Source organism: Betta splendens, chromosome 17, assembly GCF_900634795.4.
Source record: "Betta splendens chromosome 17, fBetSpl5.4, whole genome shotgun sequence".
Taxonomy (NCBI): domain Eukaryota; kingdom Metazoa; phylum Chordata; class Actinopteri; order Anabantiformes; family Osphronemidae; genus Betta; species Betta splendens.
In genome coordinates, this window is record NC_040897.2 from 12,390,052 (window position 1) to 12,403,622 (window position 13,571).

Below are 13,571 nucleotides of genomic sequence, written 5' to 3' on the forward strand. Positions count from 1 at the left end.
TCCACTTTTTGTGTTACACCGTTCGCCCTGACGTGAGTCTGTGGTTCTGCGTGTTTCACGACAGATTTTGCTTCAACATAAATGTAGTTTTTGTTGTTTACCTTAATTTATTTGCTCGTGCGGACGCAGAAAACGTCTGCCTGCTGCTGGAAATGAAGTTCACAGGTTGCACTAAACATTATGTAACTGTTTAGGACTTTTATTTTTTAAGCGCCACTCGAGGAGCGAACACCTGCTGCGCACGGACTCCTCGCTGCCACTGCACGGCGTGAAGCGTGCGGACATCGATCACGGTCATGATAATGAAAGCTGGGAATGGGATCTGAGCAGCCGCGACCGGAGTCGAGTTAACAGCTGCTTTTATTCCTGCGCTGAAGATGGAGTCGGAGATGAAGTGTGTGCGGCTGCTTTTTGTTTTTGGTGAGTTTACCTGAAACCAGCAACATTAAGCTTTTTAATTAAATCTATGCCAAGTTGTGTCCACAATAAACTCACAATGGAGTGTTTATAATATGGATCATGAGGTTTAGTCTCAGATTGACTCACACCAGGGGCCCACTAATAACTATGGAATTGATTGAGTCACTCTTTCCTCATAAATACTTATTAAACATTACACGTTTCCTTTCTGTGTAATTTAGTTTGTGTGTTTGTGTGTTACCGCTCCTTCCTCTAAATAACTTGAGCGTCTCAACCATTATCCACCAGTACATCAGAGTTGGGCCTTATCTCGGGACCCCAGCTGCTCCCACTCGGACCCAGGTTCTGCAGGAGGTTCCTTGTTAAATGGACCCCTTCCTCTCCACTGTTAGAGGCCGGTGCTGCTGCAGTGGGGGTTATTTCTGTATAGTTATCCTTTGGTTTCCTGTAAGGTCTTTAACCTACATTGTAAAGAGCCTTGAGTTAATTTTTGTTGTGAATCGTTACTAGTTTCATTTAGTGCAATTGTCAATGTGTTAAAGCAGCGTATCTGCACAGACTCTTTTTGTTTTAATATCAGCGGGAGGCGTTGAAGCACCCCCGGCGTCGGGTTCAGCCGTCCCTTGTGACTGAGGTGGCATGAATTCCTGCAGCGAGGCCCCAAAATCTCACAGACAAACAGGTGTCTCACTTTTGAGCAGGTGATTGATCTTTGTGCAGGTGTGGAGGCAGACGTGACGTGACAGAATGTGGCCCAGTCGCATTCTCACATGAATCAGTCAACATGAATCAGAACTCCTTGTGCAACTGCTCCCTTCCTGTTTGTGGGACCGGTTCGGATCCGCCCGGTTGTTTGTTACCGGCGACGAAACGGTAGAAACACGCCGGCGCTGCTCCAGGTGGAAAAGCGAACGCATGCGTCGGCCGGCGTTTCCTTTAACCTTGTCGTTTGTGCTGCAACCACAGATGTGATAAAGTTACTGGCGTCCAAAGTGAACAGGAAAAGCTTGAATTGCAGCTCTGTGACGTTCAAGCGAAGCCTTGTTTGTCAGACTGCGGGTTTAAGTCTTCCTTTCAGTTCGATGTCTATCACTCCTGACTCCACTCTCTCTCTTTTCCTTCCTTTGACCTCTCTGTTCACCTCTGTCACTTCCCTTCACTCATGACCGGCAGAACTGCACCAGAACACTGCCTCTTTTCTTGTGAACCCATTTCTCTTCTTGTCTGTGACGCTCGTGTGTCCTTGTGTCCATTTCTCTGTGTGTGGGAGTCCGACTGTCCCATCGCCTCTTTTTTATACTAATCATTAATTTAGCTCATTAATCAGTAACCACTGTGTGCGCACCCCACAAATCAAAGGGCAAATGTTTGTTTTTTTCCTGTTTGAGCCGTCTCACACCCTCTTCTACTTTTGTGTCCCACGGTTCGAAGCAGACGATCAGTCATGTATGATAAACGCACAGTCACACTTACTCACTACTCGGCATCGATGCATAGCGGAGTGTGTGAGCAGCTATCGTCTGTCCGTGCTTTATGTCAACAATATAAAAAAAATGACAAACTCGTCACTTCTTTTAGCCAAAAATCTTGCAACATGGAGTCTGGGTGTTTTATACTGGTGCCACTGGTTGGAACCGAGGGAGAAAAATTTTAAAAATTTTAAATACTGGTGAATGATTATTTTGTTTTATTCTGTCATAAACCAAAGCAGGTGTGAACCGGTTCATCAGTCTGGCTAAAACACATATACAACTATTTATATGTTATATTCTACATTATCCATGTTAGTGGCTGAAATGTGAGCCCACAGTGCTGTGTTATGGTTCATCCTGGTGTCTGAAGGTGGCGCTGGGTGTTGACAGCTGGTGACAACTTGGATCAGTTACGATGACAAGTCATTCAAAATACCTCAAATCCCCTGGAGAGGTTCATTATGGCATTCGCTGCAGCCGTGCATGGTCCCCAGAGGATGATTCCTATCACAATGCTTCCGGCACCATCACGAGGTCGATGTGTTTTAGCTAAAAGCCGGCATCGTGCGGTCAAAGGATGTAGGGGTGTAGCGAGCCTCCAGCGTTAATTCATCTCAGCTCCTCGTATGCGCCGCGGCATTGACTCTGCCTCCTCCACCCTCAGTGCTTTCAGCCGTCTGTGTGCGGGGCACCTTCGTGGAGCCCCTTCAGCCCGAAACCTCCCAGCGCTCCCTGGCGGAGAGCCAGACCCGGCTCCCCTGTCGCTACCGGGTGGAGGAGGGGGAGAAGGTGGTGCAGGTCAGCTGGTACAAGGAGCTCCCAGACGGCAGCAAGGACCAGATCATCACCGCCCACTTCGAGGACGGCCACACAGGTAGGACGCGGCCGCCAGCGGCCTCTTCACAGCGGCGGAACCACCTGTACCCTGACTCCGTCTCCGTTTTTGGGTCGGCAGAGTTCGGGCGGTACTCGGGCCGGGTGAAGTTCGAGAGCGGCAGCCCGACAGACGACTCGGCGCTGCTCATCCCCAGCACGGAGGTGTCGGACGAGGGCGTCTACGCCTGCCACATCTCCACCTTCCCAAACGGGAACTTCGAGAGGCGCATCACGCTCACCGTGTGGAGTAAGACCCCCCCCCTTTTCTCCTACATCACCCTCACATCCACACATGCTCTAGTGAACTTTACACCGCAGTCATGTCCATAGAGGACGATGGAACGCAGGTTTGCTTACACACACACACACTCACTCAAAGAAGTCAAAGCAAACTGTTCCCTAACAAAGACTGTCTGAATGCAGAGGGTGGTCTCGTAATAAGGTTTTATTTTGATATGTCTCCATGCGTTTCACACAGTGACCACGTATCTGAGACTCGTTAAATCCTTCTCCACATCAGATTTATTCAAACTGAATGAGGGATTAGTTTTATTCAGGGAATAAAAGCTTCTTAATTTGTCTGCGGTGTGTGACGAATAGACACAACAGCGGTGGAGGTAGATTCAATTTGTGATAGAACTCCGTGGGGCAGCTCTCGCGCTCCTCGTCCCAGTGAGAGGATTAGCGTGGACCCGTTTCAGAGGAGCCGTCGTCGCTCCAGCTGTGGGAACGCTGTTGTTTCAGCGGCTCCGCTTTGAGTCAGAGCCCGACGAGATGATATCTGCCGTTAATGACATTTCGCTGGCAGTCGTCGGCGACGACAGCTCCGTCGAGAACCTGTTCCGACACGCAAGCGCTCACACAAACCCACAAACGCGCAAAATCGCAACCGACGGCCTCCAGCACGGAACCACCTCCACCCTAAAAACAACAGACGTTCCCCCAGAACACGGAGAACACTGAGAACACTGAGAACACGCCGCCCCCACTTCCTGCTGATGTTACAACCAAACCCCTTTATTTCTTTATCATCGATGCGCTGCTCATTTGGATTCTTTGGGCTTTTGTTGATCTTTTTCCGTTCTACTTTTTTGGCAGCGTGTCAATGTACAGCACGTAATAGATTTTAATAACTGAAGGTGACTAACGCACTGAACTTTTAACGCTAATTAGTTTGATCTGACGGAAACAATCATCTGAATCTATGATTGCTTTGAAGGACGTTAGTGTCTAATGACCCTAGAGGTCAAGGTGGATCATGTTGTTCTTGTCGTCGTTGGGTTTTTTAGTAGAGGATTCGTGAGCAGTAGGAAAATATTTAGCTCCAGACTGAAAAAAGAAACGTGGCAGCTTCAACTTTGGTGACAACAGAACAAAGCGACTGATCCACAAACGAAGCGTGAGCTGCTCGTTTCTCTGTCACGCTCACAGGTTACTGTCAGTCGGAGCGCTGTGACGTCACGTTGTTGTGGGGTTTCTGTTGGTAAAGCCTGCGTTTCCACAGGCGGTGCCCTCGGCTTTGTTGGTTAATCCTGCTGGTAATCCGGACTCCCTGCGTTAATAATCGCACTGGAGAGCGTGAAACCTCTGTGTTTACGAGCACTCGGCTTCGTGACTGGCAGTGAATCACATTCACCAGTTGTCAAACCAGTTGGTTGGAGCCACTGCACAAATATGTTCATGCAAAACACTGCAGGAGCCGCTCGCTGGTGTGATCGTGAACCAGTCCCATGCAGCGTGCGGTGCTTTCACTCAGATATTTGTAGCTCTTTACTTGCTTGGTGTCTGGTTTTCTATAGGGCAGTTACCTTTGTTACTCGTCTTTAATCTGTCAGGATCTGTGCTGCTCCGACTTGTCCTCGACCTGCAATCAGCTACATAAACATATTAGAACTTTTCATGAATTCCTAGTTTTAATGGATTAAGTTGTGCTTTAGAAACTTTCGGGTGAGGACAAATTATCTTTAAGCAGGCTTTGCAAACTATTAATTATACCTCCCAGTTTCTGTAGCTTACACTGGATGTGAAACACTTTTACAGCCAATTAAATTACATAATAAAATAATTGATGTGTTAAGGATAAAACTCTACAGTAATCTTAATACAGACATAGAGGTAGAACTAACAGAGTTAGCTTTAAATGCGACTCATGATCGTTACCTTTTCTAAACCATCAGTTTTCTCCATCTCTCTGTATCTACGTCCCCAGTTTTGCCCATCTCCTCCGTGGAGCTCGTGACCCTGGAGGAGGGCCAGACGTTCCGCGTGGTCGCCAGCTGCCGGGCCGTGGGCCGCCCGCTTCCCAGTCTCACCTGGGACACGGAGCTGCCGGGCCAGTCCCAGGACCGGGTCAACGAGGGGGTCTCCGTGTCCAGCTACTACTCCCTGCACCCTCTGCGCGGCATGAACGGGAAGAAGCTGGACTGCCTGGTGTGGCACCCGGGTCTGAAGGAGCCCCGGAGGATCCCCAACCGCCTGGAGGTCCAGTGTGAGTAAGAAGCGCCGCTTCCTCCGTTTGCCTCAGAGCGCTCGGCTCAGTCGCGAAGGCTCCGTCGGAACCGGCTGGACGGCTGTTACGCAACACGTGCAGCCGGTGCCTGCTGTGTGTTTCTATTTAGGGAGCTCTCTGACACCATGAACCAGAGGGAGAGGTTGACCTTCCAGAGCCTCACGTGGCACTTTGACCTTGATCCAAAGACTGAACCCAACCCACAATAACGCATATTTAAAAGAAAACTTTTTTTCAAATGTATTAACCAACAGTTAGGTTTCTTATTTGCCGCCGTGAGTACAACTCCCGCCCATGTGCAAGGCATTGGTCCTACTTATCATTATGACTGGAGACCTTCAGGTCTGGGCGGGCAGCCAACTGTTATCAGCTTTCCCACTAAAGCTAGAGCGCCTCTGGTTGCCCTGTTCTGTTTGTATAAGCTGACCCTATGTCAGTGAGAATAAACGTGTGCCATCAGACTGAACATTAAACAGCATTGAACCTGGGAAACGTTTATGGACTCAATAAACTTTGGTTGCTTTAGTTCAGTAGTTGCTCTTGGCTGAGTGAGGCGGGCAGATCACACGCGTCCATGAACACGACCCACGCGTGAGTCATGACTTTAGCGCTTCAGACCTGACTCTGACCGCCGACTCCAGCTTTCATCGCCTTGGAACGAAGGCTTGATGCAGCTGCTGCTGCTGCTGCTGATGATGATGATGATGATGATGATGCTCACATCTGTGTCTCCGTTTCAGACCCCCCCGACGCCACCATCATCTCCACCCCTTCAGGAGACTTCCACGTGGGCTTGGAGAAGGTTGAGCTGGCGTGTAACAGCGGCGGACACCCCAAGCCTCCCAACGTCACCTGGACATGGTAACGTCACACACGCTTTGGGTGTCTGGATCATTGTCCAGCTGTTAGAGCTGCATCGGAATGCGTGTGAAAACATACGCACGCCGCCGCGAACGCGTCTGCACCCACGGCAAACAAAGGAGCGTGCGGGAATTCAGCGCGAGGGCTGCGCCTTCTTCCACGACGGGACAAAAGCCGCGGTGTCGCGTTGCTCCACCTGAAGGCAGGAAAGTGGGAGGGAGGGATTTTTCACACGAGGGTGAGGGAGGGACTCAAGGAAGAGCAGGAGACACGAGCTAAGCGCTTAATCACGGTGCACTGCTGTAAGTATCACCAGGGCCTGGTAAAACACAGGGTCTGTCATTTAATTAGAGCCATCACCACCGCTGTGCACACAACCGTCCAGTCATGTGTGCTGGGTGTGAATCTCTCCGCTCGCAGACAGTCGTGAAATATCACCATTATTCCGGATTAGGTCTTTTCAACCTCTCAGACCTGTTGGCGCATCCGTGAGGTAGTAAACTCCAGGCATCGCTGCGCTGCTACTGAGACATTTTACGCACTCACACGCAATCGGCATCGTCCACCGAGCTGATTGCGTCTGTGGGGCTGCGGCAGGTCGTGTTACCGCCCCTGTCTGTTCTCAGCCGTGTCGCTGTGGCTCTTTGTGGAGGCCTGCGTAGAGCAGCTAGGTGGGGTTCTGGGAGGGGAAACGTGAGCCGGCTTCAGTTCAGGGGGGTGCAGCGCAGTGAAACCCGGGGCAACTTGACCCCTCTCTGTGGAGCCCAGCAGAAACCGGCTTTGCACAGCGTGCCACTAGGCGGCTGCTCTCTAAATCCCCTGAACCCAGTGTTTATTGTGGCCCCTGCAGATCAATGGGCACCTGTTGGGTTCAGGCGCAGTCAAATTGGTGGTTGCACTGAGTAGCGTTTATTCACATCTGCGATGCAAAGTTCAACATCAGATGACCAGATATCTGCGTGATTCCTGCGCTAAACACAGATGGTTTGAACTGGAAAGCATGCTTGAGCTAAGCTAATTTCCTTTCTTAGTTACAGAAATGAGTCACGCTGATGGTTTCAGGCCCACACTCACGTAACACATCTGCATTATCCTCAGGAGGGGAGGAGCGCTGCCCGACGGGGTCTCCGTGGTTGGAGAAAAGCTGCTTTTTGGGCGTCCAATCCGCATGAATGACAGCGGGGTCTACGAGTGTGTGGTGAAGAACAGCGTGGGAGTAGGAAAATCAGACTTCACACTGACCGTAACAGGTAACGTTGTTGTTGTTGTAGTATCTCAGAGGAATAGAGGAAATCCTTTGGTTATTGTTTTGCTGCCCCCTTGTGGAGATGAGGGCATGTGAATGTCATTCACCTCTTAGAGAAATCTCAACGCATAGAGCCCGATCCTCGGCTGCTGATCATCATCGGCGCCTCAGCTGCAGCTGTGGTTCTGATCCTGGTCGTCGTGGTTCTGCTGGTCAACCGTCACCACAGGCGGAAGAACAAAAGGCTTCAGCGGGAGCTCAGCGAAAAAGAGTGAGCAGTCCACATTTTTACTATTTTTTTTTTTTTCTTAGAAAAATGTTTCACACGTGATTACTCATGTTGAGAGTTTAAACTTTAAGTGCATTTATTGTTTCGTAACTCTCTTGAATTTCTTTCCTTCCAGCCAAGAACTCTCTCTCTCCAGACAGGCCTCCTTCAGGAGGCTGAACTCCGTCAGCTCCGACCCCAGAGTGCTGGTACGTGCACACGCTGCAGCTCAGAACACCAACCTGACGCTTCAGGAGAAACCAGGCTGCCGCTCCCGCCCCGGGTCGGGCGTAGCCGGGATGGAGGCGCTGATTACAGGCTGCCGCGTCTTCAAACAAACAGAAACTCGCTGTGAATAATATCCTACTGTGCGTGTTTGTTCAGTCTTTTGTGCTCACCCACTTTCTCTGTTCTGTGTAGGGGGACGATTACGCCCTGCTCCGAGTAGACAGCAGAATCAAGCACAGCCAAATGTCTCTGGTGAGTTTACTGCTGGGTGTGTGGTAATGTTGACCTTTAAATGATGTTTAACATATACTCCCCCTGGACAAACGCCGGATGCTGACGTCCGTCAATGTTGTGACTGTACCTACAGGAGCGAAACATCTACAGAGGCAGCCAGTCCACCCTGGGGGGGAAGTGGGCACACGCTGGGGTGGTGGAGGTGGACGAACTGGGACGCCCCGTCGTCTGGCACGAAGACGTGGAAAGCATGAGAGGGGAGGAGCTGGACAGAGAGCGAGAGGAGCGAAAGAAGAGGAGCGAGTCGTACATGAAGTCCAGCAACATGTCACTGGTATGTGTCACAGTCTGACAGATGAGCTGGAAGCATTTAGATCTGTTTGCACGATAGAGGAGGACACACAACAAAAAGGATGAAGGACCAAAACGGGACTAAAAGCACAATATGGAAGCAGCAGCAGCTTATTTTCATTATAGCATCATATACTATAATGATGTTGGACCAGTCGTGGCCATTTGTTGTATTTGTGTTAAAGTATTTTTTCAAATGTATTCTTTGTTGAAGTTCAATGTGATCCTGACTGTGATTTTAATGTTTACTGGACCAAGTCCATTTATACACAGGCGCTTTATAATCTTCAATCTTCATTTTATTTAAAAAAAAGAATGTTTTCCTGACCTACTTGTTATCACCTTAATTAGGCTGCTAGGTTTTATGGATGGTGTGGGGTTTTTTACACTATGTTTAGGTTGTTGAAGGACAACAATTGTGAGATGTTTATTTTGAGGTAATTTTACATTTATTTTGGTTTTGGATCTTCTGTTCTTTTATGTACTTTGACAATTATCTATTTTGTTTATATGAACAAATAAAAATGATTTGAAAGTAATAAAAAAATGTTCTCCTAAGAACCTGGTGATATGATACATCTCACGATATAGCGGTTACAACTTAAATAGAATGTTTGAAGAAATGCAGCAATATACAGGAAAGTGGCATCTGAAGGAGGAAGAAAATGAACCAGTCTGCTCTGAATTCTAGATCTTTCACACAACAGAAGGACATTTGAAGCCTGACTTCCTGTGCGTCTTTCAGGACTCGGGCCTTCCTTCGTCCCTGATGAAGGCGCAGCAGGACGAAGCCGTTGGGTCCAGAGAGCAAGATGAGGTCCACCAAAGGAAGGAGGACTCCCCACCGGCGGAGGACTGGGACCCCACCCAGACAGCGGAGGACAGACACGAGGCCGACGACTGCAGCAACAGCTCCTACCAGATCTCTGAGGCGCTCACCAACCACTTCTACTTGCGTAACGGGCTCCTGAGGCCCAAGCCACACTCCAATGCCATTCTGCTGCACCCCAAGTCACAGCTGATCTAACGCAGCCACCTCCTTCCTCAACATGTGAAGAACGCCCATCTGCAGTCCTGCACTGACGGCGACCTTGTGCTACCTGAATACACCTCGTGTCTTTATTCTAACTCTGCAGAAACAGAAGCTGGTTTTCAATTGTAGTTTCTCAGCCTTTATGCGATGGAGAGACAGTAGAAAATGAGATGCATTATGAGACACTGGACACTGATCCACACTTGGATACTGTACAATTATTTTGGATTTGCCTTCCACATTGTCCACTTTAATATACAAGGACTCAAGGTTCCCATCACTCAATGTTTACTGTGTTTGCATCCACTGCTTCTAGTGAATTATAGCTGTCTTTCACATCAACCGATTGAGGCAGCTCACAGTGGACGAAAACAGTCTTTTTTTGTTCTGACCAAGTTGGAGGCAACCGTGACTTATATTCTTAGTTTGGATGCACTTGTTTGTATTGTACATAAGAAGTTTGCATATTTGTATATGTTTGTATTATATGTGACATCAAATAGTACTTTATGCTCATGTAAAAACAGCTGCAACTACAAAGGTAAAAAAAAAAGCTGTAACTGTGAGGAATGAAAACAAATGTGAGTCATAAAACATACTTTAAACCACTGCAGAGCAATGAACGGTAAAACCACACTACACGGTTAGCATGTGTTCATGTTGTCTTAAAACCATGCACATTGTTTTTGTCAAACAAAAAAAAACATAAATATTAAAATGTTTGTTCATAAAAGTACAGCATATGCAACTTGAAAGCAAAGTCTTTGTTTTTATTGTAACCATGAACAGTTAGGGTTGTTTTACAGCAGCTGCTACATCGATAACGATGACTTAAGTTTGCTCCAGCGTCCCATCCTTGTTGATGATGTGATGATTGGAATACCTGAGATTGGGAATACATGATGGAAAATAGAGATGTGGGTACCTGTTTGGATGATGGCTGTAGATCACCACTGTATCGCAGCAAACATCTGTATTAAAGATTATTTGGTAAGTAAAGTGATTCATGTAAGGTGTTGTTAACAGATATTATAGCTTGCATTTTGGATAATTTCTCACTGATGTCTTTCAGTTAAGCCATTTATATATATACAGTCAAGCCCCCAATTATTTATACCCTTAGCAAATTCTTGTTACTAAGTTACTTTTTTCGTCCAAAAGGTTTTTTTGACCTGATATAACGCAGGCCTCTCAAAAAAAGATAAGGCGATGTAAAAGAGGCATCATTGTGAAGATTTAGGAGTCCTGCAGGGTTGGAGCTCATCGCTAAAGGTGAATGAGCAAAAACACCAGAAGAGAAATGCAAAAAGCTGGTCTGCAATGATAGGAAGCGTTTCATTGCTGTCATAGAAAATAAAGGCTTTCTTAGTGATTACTGAGAAGTGGTGAGTAATGTAAAAACTTTTGCCACTTTTTGTTCAAATGTAAATAAACAGTCATTAGTGATTACTGAGAAGTGGTGAGTAATGTAAAAACTTTTGCCACTTTTTGTTCAAATGTAAATAAACAGTCATTTTTTCCACAATGATGCCTCTTGCACATCTGTCTTATTATCTTTTGGGGGAAACCTGTGTCAGTTCCGGTCAGAAAAAAACTAAAAGAAATTCTCTTGCTGGTTGAATGAAATTAACTTTAAGTCAGAATTGCACATATAAATTTAAAGGGAATGCATTGTTGTGACGGTTCTGATAGCTGCTCCATCTTGCTCTATTTCCATCATTGTTAATGAAAATTGACAATAAATGAGAAAATAATGAATACACAGTCATCATACATACAGGGGGTTGCTCTTCAATGTTTTTTGATTCACATTGTCAACTATTTGTCCTTAACTGTAATGTTTTTAAAATCAATTCTTACAATTCTTAGATATGGGGTTGCTGCATTTTTAGGAATCTTTTAACTGGCTGGATTTATTTTTCATAGTAATATTTAGTAGAAATAACTGTAGTTCTTAAAATCCAAGATAAGTCCAAGTTAGAAGTAAAATGTCTGTAAATAGTATTAATCATAAAATGGGGTACAGTAAAGTTGGTCGGCTACATTAATGTGCAGTAATAAAATAGGATACTTTGCTAGTTCAGGTGGACATAAATGCAACAGATATACAGCATCTAGCTTTCTCACATTCCTCAAGCAATTCAATCACACTGAATTTTGGGATAGAGCTTCTTTGTGAGTCCTCTGGTGTGTGCGAAGGTTACTTCTCTGAGAAAAACATTTGCCACATGTGTTGCATGTGTATGGTTTCTCCCCTGTGTGAATTCGCTGGTGAATCTCCAGATGGCTGACGCGATCAAAGCTTTTCCCACAGAACCGGCAGATGAACCATTTCTCCCTAATGTGGCGACTCTCTATAGTTTTATGCACCTCTGGGTCATTTAACAGAAAGTATCTGTTGTCTGCGTTAAAAGTCAACATGCTTTTACTTTGTGGTTGTGTCTCAGACAGGAATCTGAGGGACACTCCTCTTTCTGGACGATTTATTGCCTCTGTAGATTTTCTGGGTTGAGTTTGGCTAAATGTTACTGGAGCCCTTGATTTACTTGATCCACCTTCTTCATTATCCCTCGTGAACCTGTCCGAATATGCAGTTTCCCCTGAATTATCAAAAATATCCAAGGCGTTTTGAATGAACAGGATTTCTGAGTCCAGATTTTGTGACAACTGCTTTGGTTCAAAGAAGCAATCGGAGTCGTCGACATTGTCATTGTCTCCAACTAAAACCGATAACCTCTGCTGGGATTCCTCTACCGCCTCAGTAGGCTGGTGATTCAGCTCCATCTCATCCTGTCCTGCTCCAGTGTATTTAGACTCCACAATCTGGACATCATCTTCATCCTCTAGCTTAACTATAAAGTCTTCATCATCTCCAATATCAGTTTCACAGTTGTCAGACTTGAGCTGCTCACCCTCCTTCTCCTCTGTCTGAGCAGGGGGTGGCGGTGTGGTATTTGCTGAGTTGTCCGTCTTTTCTCTATTGCTCTGTCCAGAACACACTGTCTGGGCTGAATCTATTCCAGGCCCTGAAACTAGAGAGCAGGTGCATTATGACCTTTGTTTAACCAGGCGTTTATTCAATTTTGCTTTGTGACTGTGGTTCCAGCAATTTAGGTAGTAACTACCTAAACTAATTAATCTAATTTTCAAAGACACCAACTTGATGAAAGAGAAAATGTTTATTATTATGTTATGTTAATTTCTGTGCACAGCTTCCGGGTACAGCTGCAACAACTGTAATTCACAGTTGCAAAGCTTCATCATAAATATACATATTTTGTAGACAAAAGCTGTGCCCAAGCCTAGATAAAAACACGCGACATTACACTGGCTGGAACCAAGCTGGTACATTATATATATAGCTTAGAAATGTTTAATAAAGGGTGAGGTGTCAGTCTTATTGTCTGGTGATGCTCATGCTTACCAGCGCCGGTAAATGGCAGAAGCCGGTTCTGCTGCTCCCTAATAGAAGATGATGAGGAGGACACATTAATAGTCTGCGCTTGGGACTGGGTCGTTAGACGCTCCTTCTCCATCAACTTTAGCTTCCTGTTCAGGGCATCAATTTCATACTCTTTCCGGCGGAGCTCGACCTGGATGAGAGCGAAGCCGTCCTCCCATAGTTTACTAATTTCTACTACAGCAGCTTTAGCTAGCATCTCCATGATCGAAGATAATTTGCTCTGGAAAGCCACAGTGTTGGCCATGTTGCCCCAGCGCAGCACGTCTACTGCTTTAATCAGATATTATTCCAACTACGTGTGTGGGGACAATTCACACAGCAGTTACAAATCTGTCTCTGTAGTTTATTTACACTACAGTTGCTCTTTGAGGACAAAAACATGGAAGTGTGATAACAACAGGAAGTGTTTGTTGTCACGTGATGGTGAATCTACGGCGACCGCATTGGGACATAAATCTCAGCAGTTCGAGTACAGCTAACGTTTAAGTCTTGGATTTTATATTTATTTTAAGACATTGTTGTACAACATAACCCAAAATATATATGTAAGAGATATCTGTCCAGTTGTTTGCAGGAGATACACGTTAACGTAGTTTAACAAAATGGTAGC

General features: G+C 46.2%; 2 protein-coding genes and 1 long non-coding RNA gene across 6 annotated transcripts; 1 reads left to right on the forward strand and 2 right to left on the reverse strand.

Annotated features, from left to right (window-relative positions):
- The first annotated feature begins 6 nt into the window (after positions 1–6).
- Positions 7–10,501, forward strand: LOC114844619 (nectin-4-like). Of its 3 annotated transcripts, none has more exons than XM_029132122.3 (11): positions 7–420; positions 2,557–2,766; positions 2,848–3,015; positions 4,978–5,256; positions 6,018–6,138; positions 7,237–7,388; positions 7,499–7,655; positions 7,789–7,861; positions 8,073–8,132; positions 8,248–8,448; positions 9,157–10,501. In XM_029132122.3, the coding sequence occupies exons 1-11, from the start codon at positions 378–380 to the stop codon at positions 9,490–9,492; spliced, it is 1,800 nt and encodes a 599-aa protein (XP_028987955.1). In that variant the 5' UTR covers positions 7–377; the 3' UTR covers positions 9,493–10,501. The 3 variants fall into 3 exon arrangements, with proteins under 3 accessions (XP_028987955.1, XP_028987956.1, XP_028987957.1); XM_029132123.3 differs by having other exon boundaries at positions 7,517–7,655; XM_029132124.3 differs by having other exon boundaries at positions 8–420; positions 9,211–10,501.
- On the reverse strand, positions 2,556–5,069 carry LOC121201793 (uncharacterized). Its single transcript, XR_005896905.2, has 2 exons — positions 4,929–5,069; positions 2,556–4,642 (listed from the first exon to the last, which is right to left on the reverse strand). It is a non-coding gene; the product is annotated as an uncharacterized LOC121201793 (long non-coding RNA).
- An 862-nt stretch (positions 10,502–11,363) lies between the features above and the next one.
- On the reverse strand, positions 11,364–13,548 carry LOC114844620 (zinc finger protein 554-like). Of its 2 annotated transcripts, none has more exons than XM_029132126.2 (2): positions 12,923–13,548; positions 11,364–12,524 (listed from the first exon to the last, which is right to left on the reverse strand). In XM_029132126.2, exons 1-2 carry the CDS (start codon positions 13,203–13,205, stop codon positions 11,644–11,646), a joined length of 1,164 nt encoding a protein of 387 aa, XP_028987959.1. In that variant the 5' UTR covers positions 13,206–13,548; the 3' UTR covers positions 11,364–11,643. The 2 variants fall into 2 exon arrangements, with proteins under 2 accessions (XP_028987959.1, XP_028987958.1); XM_029132125.2 differs by having other exon boundaries at positions 11,364–12,530; positions 12,923–13,374.
- Positions 13,549–13,571: the final 23 nt, after the last annotated feature.

Bases quoted from the DNA above. Each gene is read 5' to 3' on its own strand.
- LOC114844620 (XM_029132125.2), bottom strand. From the start codon at position 13,205: ATGGCCAACACTGTGGCTTTCCAGAGCAAATTATCTTCGATCATGGAG. The intron at 12,531-12,922 runs GTAAGCATGAGC...CCTGCTCTCTAG, and splicing joins TCTGCCATTTACCGGCGCTG to TTTCAGGGCCTGGAATAGAT.
- LOC114844619 (XM_029132122.3), top strand. From the start codon at position 378: ATGGAGTCGGAGATGAAGTGTGTGCGGCTGCTTTTTGTTTTTG. The intron at 6,139-7,236 runs GTAACGTCACAC...CATTATCCTCAG, and splicing joins CCCAACGTCACCTGGACATG to GAGGGGAGGAGCGCTGCCCG. The intron at 8,133-8,247 runs GTGAGTTTACTG...CTGTACCTACAG, and splicing joins AGCACAGCCAAATGTCTCTG to GAGCGAAACATCTACAGAGG.